At 43.1% G+C, this 24,835-nt stretch overlaps 1 protein-coding gene across 1 annotated transcript; it reads left to right on the forward strand.

Annotated features, from left to right (window-relative positions):
• The first annotated feature begins 240 nt into the window (after positions 1-240).
• Positions 241-24,453, forward strand: LOC142296396 (izumo sperm-egg fusion protein 1-like). Its single transcript, XM_075340010.1, has 12 exons — positions 241-544; positions 1,342-1,416; positions 1,574-1,657; positions 3,472-3,492; positions 3,712-3,726; positions 3,822-3,905; positions 5,174-5,221; positions 7,177-7,251; positions 7,403-7,503; positions 13,846-14,017; positions 19,544-19,691; positions 24,387-24,453. The coding sequence occupies exons 1-12, from the start codon at positions 304-306 to the stop codon at positions 24,451-24,453; spliced, it is 1,131 nt and encodes a 376-aa protein (XP_075196125.1). The 5' UTR covers positions 241-303.
• Positions 24,454-24,835: the final 382 nt, after the last annotated feature.

The following is a 24,835-nucleotide window of genomic DNA, read 5'->3' on the forward strand; positions in this document are numbered from 1 at the left end:
GTATCTTCTGTGTTTCTGGAAGGTATTTACCTATGTAATGTATGATAATTATAATTTTTCCTCTTGGCTTTCTAATGGCTCAGGTGTCACTGAGCATTATTTGCATATTTCTTATGACATCATGAACATTCTCACTTTGTGATGTCATAAAGACATATTCCCATAACTCCGTGTCTGAGGCTCTAAACTCTATCAGTGCTGTTTTCTTCTTCCGAGGATTCAGTTCTGATTTCTCAGCGACCTTAGCAATTATTGGCTACTGGAAGCAATTTTAGTGATTTTACAGATTTTTTTTTTTAGAAAATGTCTGGTTCCATCCAGACCATAATGTGGCTTTTATTGGTGCTAACATCTTTCTTCATTGGACCATCTCTCTGCTGCATTCAATGCGACTCCAAAGGGAAAAAGGCTATGGAACAGTTTCAAAAGTTTATCAAGGCCCAAGTCAATGAAAACATCGATGGCTTTGTGACCATCAAGGAATTTACCAAATTTTCTGAACGAGAAATCGTTAATTATCTTAGAGAAGCAGTTGTGATGCTTGGTAAGTCTCTCATTTCTATTATATATACAGTGGAACCTCAGTTTACGAGTAACCCAGTTTGCGAGTATTTCGCTATACGAGCAAAGCTTTCTGTAAATTTGTAACTCAGTTTACGAGCATGCTTTGCTGTACGAGCAAATACTCACCACACACACTTCCAGTTCCGTACTTTCACCGCGCTTTAACCCGCTCTTACAGTCCGCACAAACACACACAAACACGCACACACACATTATGCTCACCTTACCTTCTGTTCCCTCGCCGGCCTCCTGGTTCTTGTAGTTCGCCGGCACAGGATATGTATCGGGTAACCATTGAGACGATCCAGGAACTTCCGCTGTCAGCCGCTACTCAAAGGCAGTGCGCTGTCCAATCAGAGGCAAGCTGCTCATGCCTTTGACGTCAGCGCGCTGGCAGCGGAAGCTCCAGCATCAGTCGCGATGGTTACCCGATACACATCCTGTATCGGCGAACTACAAGAACCAGGAGGTCGGCGAGGGAACGGAAGGTAAGGTGAGCATAATATGTGTGTTTGTGTGTGTTTGTACGTGTTTGTGGAAGGGCACAATAGGGGACCAGGATAGGACATTGAACAAGTTGTGGAACGAATTGTCTGCATTCCAATGATTTCCTATGGGAAATCTTGCTTTGCTAGACGAGTAACTGGGTTTACAAGCACACTCCCAGAACGGATTGTTTTCGTAAGCCAAGGTTCCACTGTACTATATTTTCCTAACTCTCTTAATAATAGATAGATGGATATGACATCAATAATAATTGTATTTATTTCATTCCAGATCATTATGCCATCTCAGAAATAGCATCAGAATATAAGAAATGTGTGGATTTGATTAAGGAAAGTGACTTTACAGGTAAATTCAACATTTCCATGTAGATGTAAATTCAGTTTCTCCTGCTAATGCAAAATTGATATTAATGTTTTTTGGGGTCTCAGGTGGGGAGCAAACACTAATACATAAGGGGATTATAATAATATCTGTTATTATTCCTTCTCTTTATATATTGTAGCCATCAAACGTCTTCAAACTGTTGGAATTCATTTCCAAAGGCTTAGAGACAGTGTCATGAATATTGTGCAGGAATCTAATAACAGTAAGTGAAATATTTCTTCTTGTGGAGCCAGGCTGTGCCTGGAATAAATAGAAGCATTTTCCCATGTTATATGTATGTACACTGTGTGCAGAATTATTAGGCAAATGAGTATTTTGATCATATGATACTTTGTATACATGTTATCCTACTCCAAGCTGTATAGGCTTGAGAGCCAACTACCAATTAAGTAAATCAGGTCATGTGCATCTCTGTAATGAGGAGAGGTGTAGTGTAATGACAGCAACACCCTATATATGGTGTGCTTAATTATTAGGCAACTTCCTTTCCTTCGGCAAAAAGGGTCAGAAGAGCGATTTGACGGGCTCTGAAAAGTCCAAAATTGTGAGATGTCTTGCAGAGGTATGCAGCAGTCTTGAAATTGCCAAACTTTTGAAGCATGAACACCGAACAATCAAGCGTTTCATGGCAAATAGCCAACAGGGTCGCAAGAAGCGTGTTGGGCAAAAAAAGGCGCAAAATAACTGTCCATGAATTGAGGAAAATCAAGTGTGAAGCTGCCAAGATGCCATTTGCCACCAGTTTGACCAAATTTCAGAGCTGCAACGTTACTGGAGTATCAAAAAGCGAAAGGTGTGCCATACTCAGGAACATGGCTAAGGTAAGGAAAGCTGAAAAACGACCATCTTTGAACAAGAAATATAAGATAAAACGTTAAGACTGGGCCAAAAAATATCTTACGACTGATTTTTCAAAAATTTTATGGACTGACGAAATAAGAGTGACTCTTGATGGACCAGATGGATGGGCCAGAGCCTGGATCAGTAAAGGGCAGAGACCTCCACTCCGACTCAGACGCCAGCAAGGTGGAGGTGGGGTACTGGTATGGGCTGGTATCATCAAAGATGAACTTGTGGGACCTTTTCGGGTTGAGGATAGAGTGAAGCTCAACTCCCAGACCTACTGCCAGTTTCTGGAAGACAACTTCTTCAAACAGTGGTATAGGAAGAAGTCGGTATCGTTCAAGAAAAACATGATTTTCATGCAGAACAATGCTCCATCACATGCATCCAACTACTCCACAGCGTGGCTGGCCAGTAAAGGTCTAAAAGATGAAACAATAATGACATGGCCCCCTTGTTCACCTAATCTGAACCCCATAGAGAAGCTGTGGTCCCTCATAAAATGTAAGATCTACAGGGAGGGAAAACGGTACACCTCTCGGAATAGTGTCAGGAAGGCTGTGGTGGCTGCTGCACGCAATGTTGATCGTAAACAGATCAAGCAACTGACAGAATCTATGGATGGTACGCTGTTGAGTGTCATCATAAAGAAAGGTGGCTATATTGGTCACTAATTTTTTGGGGTTTTGTTTTTGCATGCCAGAAATGTTTATTTCTACATTTTGTGCAGTTTTATTGGTTTACCTGGTGAAAATAGACAAGTGAGATGGGAATATATTTGGTTTTTTTTAAGTTGCCTAATAATTCTGCATAGTAATAGTTACCTGCACAAATAGATATCCTCCTAAGATAGCCAAATCTAAAACAAACCCCACTCCAACTTCCAAAAATATTAAGCTTTGATATTTATGAGTCTTTTGGGTTGATTGAGAACATAGTTGTTGATCAATAATAAAAAAAATCCTCTAAAATACAACCTGCCTAATAATTCTGCACACGGTGTATTCACGTCTTAATATTGATGTATTGAAAGTAATATAGTAGAATTACTTAGTATCCTGATATGTCTGCAATGTCAGGTAGTCATTTTTATTTCTAGCTATTAAATACTGTGTTTCACTGCCATATTGTTGTTTAATTAGTAATTCTGCATTTCTTAATTCTCTTTTTAAGGGAGGTGCCCAAATAAACAAGGTAAGTTCTTATACAATACTACAAACCTTTCCCAGCCTCATGTAGAAATACGAGTAGAGACACAGACTATAGGTTTCCGCACAGACACCAGTCATACCATCACTCTTATATCCTACCTTACATTATATTTCTGTAATGGCGGCCAGTTCTGTACATTACTGTTACTGCATGAGTCTGACAACCAAAACCTTCACTAATTTGTTATTTCTCATTTTTCAGGTGCTAATAGCTGTGGTAAGTACATTTTATACTTCATTTCAGCCTCTTGATTGATTTTCTTATTGTCTATATCATTACAAGGTTTTAATACTGTATGTGCATTTCCCCAGGTTTAATGGTGCAAACCTATGTCCGTTGTGATACCTGCCGGAATGAAAAGATCATCTGTGCCGGGGGCCTACCGAGAAATCAAGGTACTTTATAAGATTTATTTTTTTATCCAGAGAAAATTTAAAGGCCCTGATTCATCAAAGCATTTTTACCAGAATTCTGGGGGAAATTGATTTCAAAATTAGCAAAAAAGTTCAGTAACTTGGAGTTGTGCAAAACATTTTCGACTTTTGGCGTTTTCATGCGAGTTACAATGTAAATTATGTCAATTATATTTGTAAAATATTTGTAAAGCAATCTGCCAGGAGAAAGTTGTGATCGCAGACTGGTTACTTGCATAGAAATAGGATTACGTGTATGTTGGGCACACATTGTAGGTGTCAGTTTTTTGGGGTCTTTGCTGCTAGCACTGTAATACAGAAACAGATACATTTACATTCTGTAACATAAAATAATTAGCGCCTGAACTGATTAGTGTTACTAATATTATCTGGAGAGCTGATTAGATGCAGTAGGAGGATGGAGGGAATACTCCGATATATGGCCCCCATTATCGTTCAGGTCATATCTACAAGTACAATATTTCAGGAGAGGTTTTCAATATTAGAATAATGTTGACCAAGGGGGAAGACTATTCTCCTTGTGGACACCTGACAAACCAGTCTGGCTGCCAGTGAGGGACTTAAGGCCCCGTTACTCGCAACGATGTATCTAACGATATATCGCCGGGGTCACGGATTCCGTGACGCACATCCGGCATCGTTATCGACGTCGTTGCATGTGACACCAACGAACGGCCATTAACGATCAAAAATACTCACCTTATCGTTGATCGTTGAGACGTCGTTCATTCTCAAAAAATCGTTGATTGTTGCAGGACGGAGGTTGTTCGTCGTTCCCGAGGCAGCACACATTGCTTTGTGTGACACCTCGGGAACGACGAACTACAGCTTACCTGCGGCCGCCGGCAATGAGGAAGGAAGGAGGTGGGCGGGATGTTACGGCCGCTCATCTCTGCCGCTCCGCTTCTATTGGGCGGCCGCTTAGTGATGCCGCTGTGACGCCGCACGAACCGCCCCCTTACAAAGGAGGCGGTTCGCCGGCAACAGTGACGTCGCTAGGCAGGTAAGTCCGTGTGACGGTTCCTAAAGATTTTGTGTGCCACTGGCAGCGATTTGCCCATGACGCACAAACGACGGGGGCGGGTGCTTTCACCAGCGATATCGCTGTGTATAAAGCCCCATTTATAGCTGCAATGTCCCTCTTGAATAATGTTCTCATTCTACAGAAATGAAAGGATTCCTGTGACTGGGTGATGAGGTTTATTGTATGATTTCTCCTTTCTTCACAGAGTACTTTAATAAATGCAACTGTGTGTGCATTGATGAGAAATGTACTGGTAAGTATTATCCTATATTCCTATATATACATTACTATATAGAGATAAGTTTTATCTGAATCGCAGCCCTCAGATTTGGATGTGACTCAGCCCCTTGGCCACAATGTGATCTGTACAGCCGAGCCGCAGTCCGGGCTTTACACTTTGTGCACAATTATTAGGGAATTTGTTTTTTTGATGATTCCTTTTATTATTGAACATCTACAGTGCCTGTCGGTCAATTCAAAAGGTTAATAAACTTGAAATCTGAATATTTCGGAAAGTAAAAGTGAGGTATTGTCTTTCTTTTTAGGAGAATATACAGTATGTGTTCATAATTATTGACATCTATCAGTGTGTAAAATTATTATGTAGCTAAATGAGAAATCTAAATGTTCCCATCTTAATTGTTTATTTTAATCTGTACAAAACTACATATCTGACATTAAAAAAAATATCAGTGACCAATACAGCCTCCTTTTTTCAATAGCCGTCATAAGTCTTCTATCCATGGAGTCTGTCGGTTTCTTAATCTGTTATGGACACTTTTTGGGCAGCCCCTACCTCAGCGCTCCAGACACTGTGCAGGGAGGGGCTGATTTCATTCGTAGCTATTTCAAGATTGCTGCTTCCCTCTGTAAGACTTTTAACAATTTCAACTTTTCAAAGTCGGTTGAATCTCCTTTTTGGCCCTTTGTTCCTGAGGAAAAAAGTGTCTTAATTTTGCACACCTTGTTAAAGGGTGTTGTATTCTTAGACCACATTGTCAATCTGAAGGAAGGTGCGAATAGAGAGAATCAGTGTTTGTAGACCACTTCAGGTGGCGTGTGTGATACTGTTCTCTGCATGGCAGTGTCCACCACCCTGCAGCTGGTCACCATCATAGACACAGTAGAGAGATAGGTCCCAATGGGGTTCTCTTGTTAAAACAACGTTGAACAGTTTGTTATTTTCCTCCATCATGACAGACATGGCCACATTTCTATGGCTCTGCTGCCAGTTTCTCCTAGGATTCTCCATTTCTGCCTGTCTATCTCGCTATCTGGCACCTGGTCTACCAGCTGCCGGGCTTAAAATTCCCCCTACTTTACGCCTCGGCTAACCATAGTCCTTCCTCTGCCTCAGATAGCGTCTAGTCACTCGACTTTCTTTGGCCCATCCGTGTTTCTCTGGCCCAATGGCCATCTAGTCCCTGGACTCTCCTAAGCCTGTCCCGAGGTCAGCCATAGGCTCTAGACCCTTGGAGGATACCTCTGGGTTCTCCGATGGGTCCAAGATACAAAGTCTACGTCCTCACTCCAGGAACCGTTCCTGCAGAACTCGCACATAAGAAAGTCTTTCTCTCTAACCAACCCACTAACCGTCTGTCACTCCTTCCATCTTGACTCACAGCTCTCTCTATAACCAGGAAGTGCCTTACAATGCTAAATATATACTGTTACTAACAAGCCTATCTGCATAACATTCCTGAACCTTTATCTCACATTACATCCTACTCAACACTTTCCACTCTGCTATATCCAACTAACACACTTCACCACACATTGCTAACACATTTACAGCACATAACACATTAAACTTTACATTGTATAGACAGTAGACTACAGTAGGGGGGGTGAGGGGCGCAACCACCTCCAACACTGCATCAAACCAATATGTATCACCTGAGCTTCAAAGAATAAGCATTGAGGTTTATACACCTTAAGTTGGAAATATTCATAAAAATGATGATATGGTCAAAAAACTCTCTAATCTAATAATCGTGCACACAGTGCGGTAAAATACAGGCCCCATAGTGCTCACTATATATTACAGCTTCAGAAGACTTCCAATAGGCCAGAGATCAGGGTAGATAATCTTACAATGTACATGAATTTGATTCCTAATAATGAGGGTCCTGCAGATTCCATAATAAGCAGAATATAAGGGTCTATTTAATGCTAAATTCATATTTAATTATTCCTTCTTTTTATCAGATTTGAAAACCGGACATAAGTGCTCTCCCTGCAGAGACCAGGAAATTCACATTTCAGAGACTATAGATTGTGGAGGTGAGGAGACATTATAATACGACTAGTTACTTTTATATGTAGAATCTTATTAATCAAAGTGTTAATGTTAGAAATATGATGTAAAACATTTTGAAAAGTCACAAAATGTTTGCGCCACTTACAACGTTTTTTGCTATTTTTTGTTATCTAGTGAGAAATATTGAAGTTACAGAGAATGAAGATCTAATCCTGGATTGTAGCTTTCCATGGCATTCCCGGCTGGAGCAACCCTATAAAAACACTTTTGTTAGGGTAAGTACAAGACAGATTATCTAAAGAATATGGCTTAAATCAGAGACTATGTTATGATAATAACTTCTATTATTGTACATACGAACATAAACTTTGCGTATTAAAATAAGACCAGGGCTTATATTCTTTTCTGCTTTGTAAAATGCTCTAGGGCTTATTTTGGAGGGGTGTCTTATATTTTCCTGCTGTATAAGTGCCCAAGAATTGCACCACAATCCTTGGTTTCTCTCCTGAGCTGAGAGTGACAACTGCATAGACATACACACTGTCAATCTCAGATCAGGAGTGCCAGCTAATTAAGTGAATACATATTCACCTTCTTCCTCACCCAGAATCCCGCCCATCACTCTGTGTCCTGCAAGGCACCGACACTCTATGCTTGCTGTACTGTATCACTGTACCAAAATCATATTGCAATCCTCAATAGCTTTCGCTGATGATTGAGGTGAGCCAGCGCATGGCTTATTAAGAGAATGAATATAAATCTTCCTCTCCCGTAATCCCACCCACAGCTCTGAGTCCTGCACTGCACCTGAACTCAGCCTGATGTATTACCGGTACTGCCAGTCTAAGAATCACTTAGCAATCATTGTCAACTCTCCTGAACTTAGAGTGACAGCGAGTATGCTTATGCTATGTTTAGGAGAATCGCCAATGATAGTGATGCGATCCTCAGGCAGTACCGGTAATACAGGAGGCAGAGTACGAGTACAGTGCAGAACTCAGAGCAGTGGGCGGGATAATGGGAGAGGAGTGTGAATATTCTCTTAATTAGCCATGGGCTTGCTCACCACCATCATCAGCAGCTCATCTGATCTTACAGTAACAGCTGTCACTCTCCAGTAGAGATGAGCGATGTTCGAGGTTCGCCAATTTCATGTTCGAGTGATTTTGGGGGGTGTTCGAGTCGTTCGACGAACTCGAACGATTTGGTACAATTTCGGTAATTCGAGTTACGTTCAAGAATGGTTCGATCAACAAAAAGCCTAGCTAGTTACTAGCTGGCTTTTCCCTGTAATAGTGTGAGTCACTTTGAATCACGCTATTATCAAAATTCAGCATATAGTGTGCGGGGGGACGGGGTTTAGATCAGTGCTGCTGCTGAGTGCTGAAAGAATGCCGATTGCCATTTATTTTTCCCCTAACTGCGCGTACAGTGGGGCGGGCCAGGCTGTCAGCAAATCACAGAGACACACACTGTATAGTGGATTTTTGCCAGACAAGCAAGGGCATGTGTCATAGGCTGTGCATGTCACATGTCTTTGCTCTATAAGATCCGGCCATTTTCCCCATCGCCGTCATTATCTCTCTGCTGCGGGTGGGTGACAGTCACTGCCCCCTGCTCCTGCTGCTGTGTGCGCTATAGCCATACAGTGCAATCTACACAGCGCTTTAGAGATTAGGGACTACTTGTCATTTCAGCCCTTTTCAGGGCTGCATTACAGCCATTCATAGGCATTGTTACTAGGGAGGTCCGTGCAAACGCTGTGCAGGGCTTTAGATAACAGCGTCTGGCTAAATCAGCTCTGGCAAGTCCTTGCTGCATTTTTTCATTGGCAGGGATAGAAACTGAGGCTTCCTTTGCTGTCCTGCTAGCTACAGCACCTGTGCATTCTACCCTCCTGCCCATTTTTGCTACGCTATTTTTATAGCAAACAGTGCTGCCAGTTTTAGGGCCATAGTTGCATTGTCAGGGATAGTCAGTGTTGATTCTTCAGCTGTCAATAAAGCTAGACCACCTCTGCATTGTACACCACCTCTCCATTTTTGCTACGACATTTGAAGTGTCCAATCTGGTCACAAACAAAATGAGTGGCAAAAGGACAGATGCTGGTGGAAAGGGGAACAGGCATGTTGGAAAGGGAAAAAAAGTTTATGTCCGTGGGGGAGGTGGTAAAGCTACAGTAACATCTGCTGAAGAAAGGCCATCTTCAAGCAAAAGTAAGATGTCTACTACTTTCTGTGGACAATCCGATGTGCTCCCTTTTTTACGGAACAGAACTACTGTAACAAAGGTAGATGATGTAAAAAAAAAAGAACATGCTTGAATGGATCGCAAGTGCTCCAACAAGTGGCCTCTCCTCCACCTCAACTTCAACATCCAAAAAACAACAGTCCTCTGAGTTGTCACCACAATCGCACTTGCTTTCTCCCAGCTCTCAAGTATCCACCCGCCCTGCAAAGTATGGTGTAACAGAGATGGGTGAGTCTGCAGAGCTGTTCAGTCACACTATAGGCTGGGAATCAGAGGTCTGCTCCCAAGCTACAGTGAGTACAGACCAGGAAATGGTCTGCAGTGATGCCCAGAAGCTTTGTGAGTCTGATTCAGGCCCTGATGACTACGTTTCTGAGCAAAATGTAGACCCTCATTCACAAACTGTAACACCTCTTTGTGGAGACAATGAGGAACATACTGATGACGATGAGACTCAGATACCTAATTGGAATGACAATTTAACTATTTAGTCAGGGCAGGAAGAGGTTAGGTCTGAGGGCAAGGTGAGTGCAAACACAATGATTGACGATGAAGTTCTAGATCCCACTTACTGTCAACCCACAGTCAGGCACTCGAGGAGGTCAGCAGAGGCGGTGGAGGAGGATGAGACTGACGACGAGGTTACCTTGCGCCTTCCTGGACAAAGACGGAGTATTGGCAGCACGTCAACAACTGCATCCTCAGCCACAACTCTGCCTCTGAGGACAAGTCTGGGTGGCTCTGCAGATTGCATGGGCTCTAATAGTTGCATTGCCTGGTCCTTTTTTGACATCACAAAGGATCACCCAACTCATGTGATCTGTAGGCTGTCGCCAATCTGTAAGTAGAGGCCAAAAACTCACTAGTTTGACTACTTCGTCAATGAACTGTCACATGAATAACAAGCATAAGTCCCAGTGGGAAGCTCACTGTGCTACAATGCGTCCTAGCGGAGCGGGCCAACCACCATCTGCCTCTTCAACTGCATCCGCGCGCTCTTCATCCTCTAGGACTGTGGGGACAGCTGTCACACATGTTTTTCTACACAGACCTTCCACCTCTTTAACCACAACAGGCAGTTTGCTTGGCAGGTCATCATCAGTTGTTTTGGGGGGGGAAACAGGTGCTCTTGTACAGCTCTCTCAGACATCGAGAGCACCAACTTTGGATGAAGGCAATATCATGTCTCCGCCTGCACTTTCCTCACAGACCAGCAGTTTTCCAGGGACACCCTACTTCACACCGTCTCCACACAGCAGCCAGATCTCAGTCCCTCAGATGTGGAAAATTAAAAGGCCATTTCCTCCGAGCCATGACAAAGCTAAGAGGTTGACTTACCCTCTGCAGGCTGTTGGCTACAGAAATGCTGCCTTTCCGCCTGGTGGACACAGGATTTTCGAGACCTTATGTCTGTCGCAGTGCCCCAGTACCAGATGCCCAGTCGCCACTACTTCTCCAAGAAAGGTGTGCCTGCGCTACACCAGCATGTCGCACACAACATCACCGCTTCTTTGAGAAACTGTGTGTGACAGGGTGCATTTCACCACCGATACTTGGACCAGTAAGCATGGACAGGGGCATTACGTGTCGCTGACTGGGCACTGGGTAACTATGGTGCGAGATGGAGAAGGGTCTGCTGTACAAGTCTTGCCATCCCCCCGACTTGTGCGTCAATCCTCTGTATGTAGAAGTTCCTCCACTGCTTCTGCCTCCTCAACCTCGTCTGGGTCCTCCACCTCCACCCCAAACCTGCCTGGTCAGGCCACCCGCATTTTAACTGCACACAAGGAATCCCGCACACCTCCTTACTATGCTGGCAGCAGAGCTCAACGGCATCAGGCGGTCTTTACCTTGAAATGTCTGGGAAATAAGAGTCACACAGCTGAGGAGTTGTGGTCAGCTCTTGCGAGCGAGTTTAGCAAATGGTTGTCTCCACTCAACCTGGAGCCACGGAAGGCAGTGTGCGACAATGCTGCAAACCTGGGTGCGGCCCTACGCCGGGGCAAGGTGCCACACGTGCCTTGTATGGCTCACGTGTTGAAACTTGTTGTCCAGCAATTTTTAACTCACTATCCCGGCCTAGATGGGCTTCTGCACAGTGCACGGTCACTCTCTGCTCACTTCCACCATTCAACCGCCGCAGCTGACCGACTTGCAATGCTCCAGAAGTCTTTCGGCCTGCCGATTCATTGCCTGAAATGCGATGTGGCGACACGCTGGAATTCGACTCTCCACATGTTGCAGCGACTATGGCAGCACCGCAGAGCCCTGGTGCAATACGTTATGACGTATAGCCTGGTCCAACGAGATATAGAGGTGGGGTAGATCACACTGATGGAGTGGTCTCAGATCAAGGACCTATGCACCCTTCTGCACAGTTTCGACATGGCGACGAATATGTTTAGCGCTGACAATGCCATTATCAGCATGACAATTCCAGTCATTTACATGCTGGAGCACACTCTAAACACTATTCGGAGTCAGGGGGTGGGACAAGAGGAAGGGGAGGAAGTACAGGAGGATTTATATGTGCAAGGGATACCAACATCTACAAGGTCCAGACGTTCAGCATCACCAAGGCGGCAGGCATGGGACGGTGGGGGGAGAGGGATTAGCAAGGGCGCATGGTAGCAGCCAAAATGTTGAGGAAGGTGCAGGAGACCAGGAAGAAATGGAGGACGAACTGTCGATGAGCATGGAAGACTCAGCAGATGAGGGAGACCTTGGTCAAATTTTCGTTGAACGAGGTTGGGGGGAGATGTCAGAAGAATGAAGCATGGTTATCACCTTGCCGCCACAAACACAGCAAGGACTTGGTCTGCATGGATGCGCAAGACACATGAGCGCCTTCTTGCTGCACTACCTACAAAATGACCCTCAGATTGTCCGAATTAGAAGTAATGATGACTACTGGGTTGCCACACTATTAGATCCCTGATACAAGTCCAAATTTGGTGAAATAATTCCTGCCATAGAAAGGGACGCACGTATGCAGGAGTATCAGCAGAAGTTGTTACTCAATCTTAGCTCGGCTTTTCCACCAAACACCAGTGGTGCACAGAGTGAATCTCCCAGTTTTAACTTGCCAAGCATGGGACGGTCTCGTCATTATCAGTCAAACCGTACGAGCAACGCCGTATCTGGTGCTGGTAAGAGCAATTTTATGGAATCGTTTCATAATTTTTTTAGACCATCCAATGCAAGGCCACAAGAGACAAGAAGTCTGACACATAGTCAACGGCTGGAGAGGATGATACAGGAGTATCTCCAAATGAACATCGATGCCATAACTTTGCAACTGGAGCCTTGCTCATTTTGGGCTTAAAATCTTGAAAAATGGCCTGAGCTCGCCACTTACGCCTTGGAGATCTTGTGTCCTGCAGCCAGCGTTGTCTCTGAACGTGTCTTCAGTGCTGCTGGGTGTGTGCTGACAGATAAGCGCACGCGTCTGTCCAGTGACAATGTGGACAGACTAACGTTCATCAAGATGAACAAGTCATGGATCCGCAAGGACTTTACTACCCCTGTGTAATCCTGGGGAGAGTAAAGGCTGGTGTATTTTGAAATGTGCTTAATGCAAATCAACCTGTCAAGTTTGCAACTGGGGCACAAGTGATGCCACTGAAGTGGTGTGTGTGGCCCAATTTTTGGAAAAAAGGGAGACTGCTTGGAGTCCCCTTGCTGTGTTTTACATGATTTTAGAAGGGCATGACATGCCTATATCTGTGTCTCCTCCTCTTTTTACTCGTCCAGCTCTTTTGTTTTCACATGATTATATGTCCTCGTCACTTTCCTATGTGTTTGTGGTGTCTTGGGAGTTGTTTGTCCCCTTTTGGACACCTTTGAAGGTGTTTTCTATGTGTTTTTATGTGTTTGTGTTTGCCTCCCATTTCAATGGGATTCGAGTGGTTCGTCGAACGGTTTGTTGAATGTTCATCGAATGGGGCCTCCGTTCGCCGAACCGAACCGAACTAGAACGCTAGGGGGGTGGCTCATCTCTAGTCTCCAGTCAGGAGAGCCACCAAGGATTACAATACGATCATGGCACAGCAGGCATAGAGTGTTGGTGCAGGGTTCAGAGCAGTGGGCAGGATTCTGGGTGGGGCAGAGGGTGAATATTCATTTACTTAATTAGCCGGGCTTTAGAGCAACAAGAGGTAACAATAAAAGTTATGTATCGTGAAATAGGGCTGCTCAAGCCTATTTCAGGATACTGTTAGCTTGAATACTGAATTAATGATTATTTTTAGGGTAGGGCTTATTTTCGGGGAAATATGGTAGTTGCACCAGTGATAAAGACAATGATAAAAATAATCTTGATTAGAATTCAATGTAACATTTATGACTCTAACGTCTATTCTTTTCAGCTTTTGGCCGGCATGTTTCCATTTGCTCCACTATTTGACCTGGAATCAACAGTCGTCGAGGAGCCCTATCTAGTAGTCAAGAGGGTAAAGATGATAGACGAAGGCATGTACATGTGTTCCACCACTCTGAAGACTGACGAGCCAGTCAGTAAAATTATCTATCATGTGAAAGGTGAGGATATATTATTATCACTGACAAAATACTGAATCATAATATTTAGATACATGAGATTCAGATCTATCTGTAGATGATAATTATACTGATTTAAGAGCTAGGAACCAATTCATCAAAGCTTTTACTCCAAAAAAGTCTTCAAAAAGCGCAAAGGTTTGGCACAACTCGAAGTTGCACTGAAATTTTGCACTTTTTGGCATTTTCACACCAGTGTCTCAAGGTTTGCCAAATTGGGCTGGAGTTTGAGCAGGACAGGAGTGTGACACCACAGCTTGTCTAATTCATGATGAGCTGTGGCTTTACCTACTCCAGAAATCTTAATCCGGGACTGGAGTCAAGTTTTTGGCATGACACATGGAGGCACACACCACTCGTCAGACACTTCAGATTGATGAAAAAGCGTGCACCTCTTCATAAATTAAGACATTCTTACTACACTGTAGCAAGACAATCACTTCTTGATAAATTGGGGCCCTAGTATAAGGGTATAAGTCAAATTTTATATATGCGCACCAAAGATGTAATTATGTGGATGGCAATATAGATACATGTCTTATGGTGATGTGAGGCTGAATCATCGTGTACATGTAGTCTCTGTAGACCAACTGTTTATTCTGGCCATATTAGCATATGTCATCATTCACATTTCTATATTTTGGTCAATATAGTAGATAGGAATTTGTATTGTAAATGCAGAAGGGGAACAGGTTAAAATCAAATGGAGAGATTTCACATTTCCGTGTTTTGGATCCACAATTTTGTTGGATTCTATATACTAATGCAAAATACTAACCAATATAGAAATAAGGCCATACTGATAAGTATATACACCGGGGTACCACTATGTAGTGGCCCCCGAGTGGGTATGTCCTTCAATAAATATATTAACTCTTTCACGACCGCGGGCAGTAAAATTACGTCCTATTTTAACGTGACTTAACGACCAGGGACGTAATTTTACTGCCTAAACTTCATTTGATTGCCGTGGCCATAGCAACGGCTTTCAAATGATATCCCCTGCTGTTTCTTACAGCAGGGGACTTTTGCTTGACCCCAGAGGGGTGGCATCGCATCCCCCATAGGCGATCGATGCGATTGGCTGTTCAAATCTGAACCGCCAACCACATCGTTCGCACTAATTTCAGCAAAAATAATGCCCGAATTAGTGCAATACTGTGAGATCCTGCTATGATCTATTGTAGCAGCTACAGCAGATCATAGATGGATCTCAAACATGTCGCCCCCAGCCCCTGCAGCACTGATTGGAGCGATCGTGCTATGACGCGCAATCGCTCCAATCAGTGTGAAGTGGGGCGGTGTGATGTGCAGGTGGCCACCCTCCCCAGGCCTGTGCTGGTCTGGGGACCCTCCCCCAAAATGTCTGCAGCGTGCACTGGCTGGTACTTTTGGTACCACGCCACCGCTGCTGCCGCCGCAGACGCCGCCTCTGCTGTCACCGCGCCTGCTCCAATGGTAAGTATTGCGCTCCGGGTCGTCCGAGGTCTTCACTAGCCCGATCACATCTGCCTCCATCGCTGGGTCCTTCTGCTGATCTGTCCAACGTCCTGCCTGCTGCTCATGTAAAGCTGTCCATCTCACTGCCTTCTTGTTCCTCTGCAGTTCCTCTTGGTACTGTGAGTATAATTTTTTTTTTTTACTTGTATCCTGTCCATTTTTACACCTCATCCGTCCGTGCGTCCCACCGAGCGCTGATCAGGGATGCAGATAATGGATCTGCATCAGTGGTCAGTTTTCAGCGGGACTTTTTTTCCCCATATCCCCGACGCTTCTTGTACCTCATCTGTCCGTGCATCCTGCCGAGCGCTGATCAGGGATGCACATAACGTATCTGCATCCGTGGTCAATTTTTGGCGTGACTTTTTTCTGTATTCGCGGCGCTTTTTGTATCGCAGCCGTCCGTGCGTCCCGCCGAGCGCTGATCAGGAATGCACATAACGGATCGGCATCCCTGCTCAATTTTTGGCGTGACCTTTTTTTTCCGTATCCCCAACGCTTTTTGTATCTCATCCGACCGTGCGTCCTGCAGCGGCCGATCAGTGCACCGCGTCTGTGCGTTTGAAAAGTTAAATGGCGTTCCTTCTATTCTGAGCCCCACCATGTGCCCAAACAATTACTTTCCACCACATATGAGGTATCTGCGTACTCAGGAAAAATTGCACAATACATTCTATGGCGCAGTTTTTCCTGATACCGTTGTAAAAAAAAAAAAAAAGCTACCTGGTTGATACAAAAATGTTGTGGTTAAAAAAAAAAATAATAATTTTCACGGTTCAACGTTATCAACTTCTGTGGAGCCCCTGGGGGTACAAGGGGCTCACCAAATATCTAGATAAATTCCTTGAGGGGTCTAGTTCCAAAATGGGGTAATTTGTGGGGGAGCTCCACTGTTTAGGCACCATAGGGGGTCTCCAAACATGACATGGCGTCCGCTAATGATTCCAACCAATTTTGCTGTCAAATGGCGTTCCTTCTCTTCTGAGCCCCGCCATGCGCCCAAACAATTACTTTCCACCACATATGAGGTATCTGCGTACTCAGGAGAAATTGCACAATACGTTTTATGGTACATTTTTTGCTGATACCCTTGTGGGAAAAAAAAGCTACCTGGTTGAAGTGACAGTTTTGTGGTGAAAAAAACAATTGTATTCATGGCTCAACATTATCAACTTCTGTGGAGCCCCTTGGGGCTCGCTAAACATCTAGATAAACTCCTTGAGGGGTCTAGTTTCCAAAATGGGGTCACTTGTGAGGGAGCTCCACTGTTTAGGCACCATAGGGGGTCTCCAAACGTGACATGGCGTCCGCTATTGATTCCAACCAATTTTGCTGTCAAATGGCGCTCCTATTCTGAGCCCCGCCATGCGCCCAAACAATTACTTTCCACCACATATGAGGTATCGTCGTACTCAGGAAGAAATGCACTATAAATTTTATGGTGAATTTTTTGCCGATACCCTTGTGAAAAAAAAGCTACCTAGTTGAAGCAACAGTTTTGTGGTAAAAAAAAAAAAAAATTTCTTTTCACAGCTCAACGTTCTAAACGTCTGTGAAGCCCCCAGGTGTTCAAAGTGCTCACCAAACATCTAGAAAAATTATTTGAGGGCTCTAGTTTCCAAAATGGGGTCACTTGTGGGGGAGCTCCATTGTTTAGGCACCTCAGGGAGTCTTCAAACCTGACATGGCGTCCACTAATGAGTGCAGCTAATTTTGCACTCAAAAATTCAAATGGCGCTCCTTGCCTTCCGAGCCTTGCCGTGTGTCCAAACATTTTATTTCCACCACATATGAGGTATCTGCGTACTCAGGAGAAAATGCACAATAAATTGTAGGGTGCACTTTCTCTTTTCTCCCTTGTGAAAATGAAAATTTTATGGCTAAAGTAACATTTTTGTGTTAAAAAGTAAAATTTTCATTTTTTCCTTCCACATTGCTTTGGTTCCTGTGAAGCACCTAAAGGGTTAATAAACTTCTTGGATGTGGTTTTGAGCAGAGTGAGGGGTGCAGTTTTTAGAATGGGGTCACTTTTGGGTATTTTCTGTCACCTAGGTCTCTCAAAGTCACTTTAAATGTGATGTGGTCCCTAAAAAAAATTATTTTCTAAATTTTGTTGGAAAAATGAGAAATTCCTGATAATCTTTGACCCCTTCTAACTTCCTAACGAAAAAAAAATTTGTTTCGAAAATTGCGCTGATGTAAAGTAGACAAGTGGGAAAGTTTATTTAGTAACTATTATGTGTGACATATCTCTCAGATTTATGGGCATAAATTTTCAAAGTTTGAAAATTGCAAAATTTTCAAAATTTACGCAAAATTTCCTAAATTTTCACAAATAAACGCAAAAAATATCGGTTTAAATTCACCACTGACATGAAGTACAATATGTCACGAAAAAACAACCTCAGAATCGCCAGGATCCGTTGAAGCGTTCCAGAGTTAGAACCTGTCAAAGTGACACTGGTCAGAATTGCAAAAAATGGCCCGGTCATTAGGGTGTTTTAGTGGCCGGGGGTGAAGGGGTTAAAAGGAGGATAAGAACGGAAACCAAAAAGAATTTTATCAAATATTCTATTTTTGCTATCCCTGTTTCTTACCTGATATTTTGCATTTTAATCCTATTATGGTAGTTTTCACAACTTTTTGCATAATAAAATATTTGATAAAATTTTTTGGTTTCCCTTCTTCTTATCCTCCTTTTAATATGATGCAAAATACTGTCTAAAATATGTGTATAAGGCCTGATGCTTATAGGATAAGGACGCTTATATGAGCATCAAACCTAATTTGAATATTCAAAAATAATTGAAATATAGCAATGCAATAAAATTACAAACAAAAACAATTCCACCATTTTGGTTTTTTTGAGGATTTGTTGTTATGGTGTTTATTGAGCAGTAAAAATGACATAGGCACGACATTGGCAACTCATGCACCGTCTGTGAATATTTTGCAGAGGCACGGTGATTTACAGTATCATTTAGGCTGCTTTCACACTACGCTTTTTTAACATCCGTCATGAACGTTGTTTTAACGCAAAAGCGGATCCAGTGCAAATGCGTTTTCATTTCAATGCATCTGCAATGGACTCGCGTTAACATGCGGTCACCTGCGTTTGCGTGCGTTATAGTGAGGATCCAGCGACTTGCAGTTTTTTAACATTTTTCAAAAACGCTACTTGTAGCGTTTTTGAGCTGCGTCCAAATACTGCAAATTGCTGGATCCTGACTAAACAGCACGCAAACGCATGTGAACGCTGGCATGCTGATAGACAGGATCCTGCTTGCTCTACTGAGCATGCACAGAAACCAGTCTCGGGTGATCAGTCCCTCTCTCTCCTCCCTCTCTCACCCTCTCCCTCCACCCTCTCATTCCTCCCTCTCTCTGTCTCTCCCCCTCCCTCTCCTGTTTCTCTCTCCCACCTGAGAGCTCCGGACACTCGTAACCAAGGTAAATATCGGGTAACCACTTCTCTTAGTTACCCGATGTTTACGTTGGTTATGTGTACAGACGCTCGTAACCAAGATAAATATCGGGTATCCAAGCAAGTTACCCGATGTTTACCTTGGTTACGAACCTCCGCAGTTGTAAGAAGCCGGCTCCCAGTCTGGCACGTTTAGTTCCTCTCACTCCCGATCACATGACTCCAATGCCCGCCCCTAAACATCCAGTGACAGGATCCTGCAAAATAACACATGCGATAGCATGCGTTTTTTGCTGTAAAAGCAGGATCCGCTTTTACAGCAAAAAAACGTTCATGACGCATATTAAAAAAACGTAGTGTGAAAGCTGCCTTAGATTGTTAAATAGCAGAGATCGGAGCTCGCTCTGGCCAGCGCTGGTACATGCACCTCCCGGGTATGGTGAAGGCTCAGCTCCTGAATTTGCTACATACATGGAGATTATTAGTAGGATGTACTATCACACTCTATGTTGGGAAGGGGTTAATGTTTTATAAGTTACCATTCTTTTGATGGAATAAACTAATAAAGATTTTTGTTACCTTAGTTCTCAAGGGACCTGCAAGGACGACCGGACCTACACATCTAAATGAGCTTGACATCACTACACCCAAGCTGCCATTTATTAAGACACGATCCTTCAAAATAATATTGGTGGCCGGCGGAATCATCATCCTATTGAGTGCTGGAATATGGTATGTACCCTTCATAGTATACAAGTAATAATTATAATTATGTACCGCATTTTTCGTTTTATAAAATGCACCAGATTATAAGATACCCCCCAAATTTGGAGAAAAAAAAAAGGAAAAAAGAAAAATATGGGGTCCGTTTTATAATCTGGTGGTGTCTTACCAGGGAGAGGGGGCAGCAGCGGAGCGTGGTTAACAGGAGGCAGAGGTGGTACTGGAGTACAGCGATGCTGCGAGTGGTACAGAGGGGGGCCCAGATACTCACTGCGGGCGCTGCTCTGTGCGGCGCGGTCCTGTGCGGGAGGGACTGTGCTCTGTGCGGGGCTGCTCTGCTCTGTGCGGGGCTCTGCTCTGTGCGGCGGGGCTGCTCTGCTCTGTGCGGGGCTGCTCTGTGTGGCGGGGCTCTGCTCTGTCCGGGGCTACACTGTGTGGTGCGGCGCTGCTGTGTGCAGGGGGCAATGAGGCACCGGCTATTCTGGAGATGTCGGTGTTGAGGGCTTCAAATAATGTCGGCCAGAGTCGGCGCATGCGCAGACGAGAGCTTGAGCTGAGAGCGCCATCTGCACATGCGCTGACTCTAGGTGCCATTATTTGAAGCCCTCACCGCTGACATCTTCAGAATAGTTTACGACCAAAAAGAGAATTATATACTCTTTTACCAGGGGTATAAACACTATAATACCAACAAGCAGACCCCTATTAAAAATATATATATAATTTTATTTAACACACCACATCAAGGAAAAAGTGCAAAATTTAAAATACATTAATGCATATATTATGGTTGGTGAGAGTTAGCGGGCTTTTCCCTATACTCTCCTACCTACCCGTGGGGGTCGGCACCCTATGACGTCACGCTAAAGGTGCCCCCACTCTACGTCGACTGGCCCTGTTGGCACACTATACTCCACACTAGTTAGTGCTGCTATTCTGAGGGGTTCTTCCAGATTAAAGTGATCCCCATTCATACCTCAGTGATGAAACATTGTTGATCTAGCTATGGTCAACAATATCTCCAATACAAAACTCCGATGTTCACAACAAATCCAGCAACCACTAGTAATTAATTTAGAGCCAGGGTCTGAGACCCAGTCCAGGGTTAATGCATCAATTCCAAGATATCATCAAACTAGATGGATCGACAAAATAGCCCGTCCTTATTAATGCCCGACGCGCTTCCCCTCCAGGACTTGAAATCAAAGGAGGTTCTTCAGGGGCTTTTCCAGATTGAAATCACATAGATGGTAAACTGTAACAACAATATGCCTTAAATTAATCAAAACAACCCTTTGATAATTCCACCAGCCACATACATAATTTACACTCCCTAATAAATCTCTACTTACTAAATATCCCATTTGTCAAGAAATAAATCGATCCTTAAATGAGGAATTCTCTTATTGCTGAAAAAAACATAAAAATAAAATATATAGATATATATATATATATATAGACATTTTCATTCCAAGGTCCCCTATGGTTTCCACATTTTTCACCCACAATCGTACTCACTTGCAGATAGAGCTGCATAGATGAAGCAGAGTATTTATCCAAGAACTACCACAGGATAGGTGATTGTTTGCGCTACTCACTCACTGGGTATATTTTCCCTCCAATGTGGAGATATAAGTAGCTGCAATACATATATGAGAGAACATCAGTCTCTCCAAAATAACATAGATGGAATAAGATCCCATAGAGTGATAGTACTTACTGTTGGGCGAAGCGGCAAACAAGAATGCTGGATGTTTAGCTGGGAGTGCAGGTGGTGCACGCCTGCTGGACATGGCTTCCCATGGGGTTTAAATACCCCTCCTAAAACCCCCTATTTCCGGTTCCATGTATAGGAGTAACGATTGTCATTTTTACCAGCCTATCGAGCTATTCAATGCCCGTGAGGTCACTTCCGGTAATAATCCAGCAAGACACATAAAGTACCTTCCAAGAGAAGGATAGTGTCAGAAAATAGGGACTGCTAAAAGACTATATAGTAGTTGAACTTTTGTAGATAGAAAACCATAATAAATAGGGTGGGAGTGAAATTTAGTAATAATACATATAACCTTGTTTGATTCCACCAAAGCCCATTGATCTAACATATGCTCCATTGTTGAGTCCTATGTACTAAGGAACACCATAATATCCTTGTTTGGCTTATTGTCTCATGTAATTGAATTGAGTCCGTGGTCCCAAAATTAGGATTTATACAGCTACCTATATGAGGGGAGTTATAGAAAGGTGGTTCTACCAGTTAAAATATCATATTAAGTGTTGACGGATTTAACTTACTGTAACTATATAGATATGTTGCCCCTTATAGGATATGTAGTTACTGTATAAACAGGAAGCGAAACAGCAATATACAAGCTCCACTAGAAATTACTAGAACCGGAAGTGATGTATCGCTTCCTGATGTCACATATATTTGTATAGGTGACGATCGATATATGTAATTACTGTATGTGATTCTCTTAGTAACTGGTGGAATATGCTATGAAGAAAAATTAGACCCTACTTGATTCTGGCCCATTGAAAATGCCATCTTATACACACAACAGCGGTCACCATAGAAACAGGAAGCGACACATCAGAATGAAAACTTTATTGGAAACGATCAGGACCGGAAGTGATGTGTCGCTATCCGGCATCACATACTATTATAGAGACGATCGATATATAGTAATTACTATATGTAATTACTATATGTGATTCTCTTAGTAACTGGTGGAATATGCTATGTAGAAAAATTAGACCCTGCTTGATTCTGGCCCATTTAAAAAGCCACCCTATACATACAACAGCGGTCACCATAGAAACAGGAAGCGACACATCAGAATGAAAACTTTATTAGAAACGATCAGGACCGGAAGTGACGTATCGCTATCCGGCATCACATACTACTATAGAGGAGTGAAGTAATCCTTGTAGTCACTTATATACATCCCGAATAATTGATGGAATGGGCTTTGATATACTACGCCCTGTTATCAATTATGTTCCATTTCATGTAGCACAATGTGGAGGATTTAAAACGGAAGTGACGTGTCACATTTTACCCGGAGAACCGGATGTAGTTACCGGAAGTGACCTCACGGGCATTGAATAGCTCGATAGGCTGGTAAAAATGACAATCATTACTCCTATACATGGAACCGGAAATAGGGGGTTTTAGGAGGGGTATTTAAACCCCATGGGAAGCCATGTCCAGCAGGCGTGCACCACCTGCACTCCCAGCTAAACATCCAGCATTCTTGTTTGCCGCTTCACCCAACAGTAAGTACTATCACTCTATGGGATCTTATTCCATCTATGTTATTTTGGAGAGACTGATGTTCTCTCATATATGTATTGCAGCTACTTATATCTCCACATTGGAAGGAAAATATACCCAGTGAGTGAGTAGCGCAAACAATCACCTATCCTGTGGTGGTTCTTGGATAAATACTCTGCTTCATCTATGCAGCTCTATCTGCAAGTGAGTACGATTGTGGGTGAAAAATGTGGAAACCATAGGGGACCTTGGAATGAAAATGTCTATATATAATCTATATATTTTATTTTTATGTTTTTTTCAGCAATAAGAGAATTCCTCATTTAAGGATCGATTTATTTCTTGACAAATGGGATATTTAGTAAGTAGAGATTTATTAGGGAGTGTAAATTATCTATGTGGCTGGTGGAATTATCAAAGGGTTGTTTTGATTAATTTAAGGCATATTGTTGTTACAGTTTACCATCTATGTGATTTCAATCTGGAAAAGCCCCTGAAGAACCTCCTTTGATTTCAAGTCCTGGAGGGGAAGCGCGTCGGGCATTAATAAGGACGGGCTATTTTGTCGATCCATCTAGTTTGATGATATCTTGGAATTGATGCATTAAACCTGGACTGGGTCTCAGACCCTGGCTCTAAATTAATTACTAGTGGTTGCTGGATTTGTTGTGAACATCGGAGTTTTGTATTGGAGATATTGTTGACCATAGCTAGATCAACAATGTTTCATCACTGAGGTATGAATGGGGATCACTTTAATCTGGAAGAACCCCTCAGAATAGCAGCACTAACTAGTGTGGAGTATAGGGTGCCAACAGGGCCAGTCGACGTAGAGTGGGGGCACCTTTAGCGTGACATCATAGGGTGCCGACCCCCACGGGTAGGTAGGGGGGAGTATAGGGAAAAGCCCGCTAACTCTCACCAACCATAATATATGCATTAATGTATTTTAAATTTTGCACTTTTTCCTTGATGTGGTGTGTTAAATAAAATTATATATATATTTTTAATAGGGGTCTGCTTGTTGGTATTATAATCTTCAGAATAGCCAGTCCCTCACAGCCCGACACACAGAGCAGAGCAGCTCCGCCTCGCAGAGAGCAGAGCAGCCCCGCACAGAGCCAAGCTACAGAGCCCAGCCGCACCGCACAGAGCAGAGCCGGGCCGAGTCGCTCCGCCCGGCACACAGAACAGTGCCGTACAGAGCAGCGTTGGCAGCACACCGCATAGCATTGCCCCTCTTTTCTTTGACCCCTCTTCACCACCCCCCGGTAAGCTACATTCGGATTTTAAGACGAACCTCTCATTTTCCTCCCAAATTTTTTGGAGGAAAAATTCGTCTTATAATACGGTACTTGTAGATGAGGTTTTAGCATTTCATGTAAATAGCAGATATTAAATAATGTATATACTGTTTTTTTTTCTAGCCTTTTTATTTGGATATACTGGTATAAGAGAATTAGAGAAAAAGACTCTGAAACTAGTATAGTATGAAAGCGACCAGCCAAGGACCATCCTCTTCATTGGTCTAAACTTAAAACAATACTTAAAAATATTCCCCAATCTTTTCTTTCTGTACCTATCCTAGAAAACCTCCCCCATTCCTAAAAAAACCTTTCCCAATCTAATCCCAAAAAGTGAAAACAAAACCTTTCCTCTCCCTATTCCCCTCTTCAACAATAATTAATAAAAAAAAAAAAATAAAGCCATTTTTGAATACAGAATACAGAAATTATTTTCTATTAGTTTCTGGACTATTCACACAGGCAGGAAATCAATGATGACACAGTAAGATCACTAATACAATTGTTCTCTCTCCATATACAGCACATATTATCACCTGCTTATGTGACTCCCAGGGATATGGGGTACTCAG

Source organism: Anomaloglossus baeobatrachus, chromosome 1, assembly GCF_048569485.1.
Source record: "Anomaloglossus baeobatrachus isolate aAnoBae1 chromosome 1, aAnoBae1.hap1, whole genome shotgun sequence".
Classification (NCBI taxonomy): Eukaryota; Metazoa; Chordata; class Amphibia; order Anura; family Aromobatidae; genus Anomaloglossus; species Anomaloglossus baeobatrachus.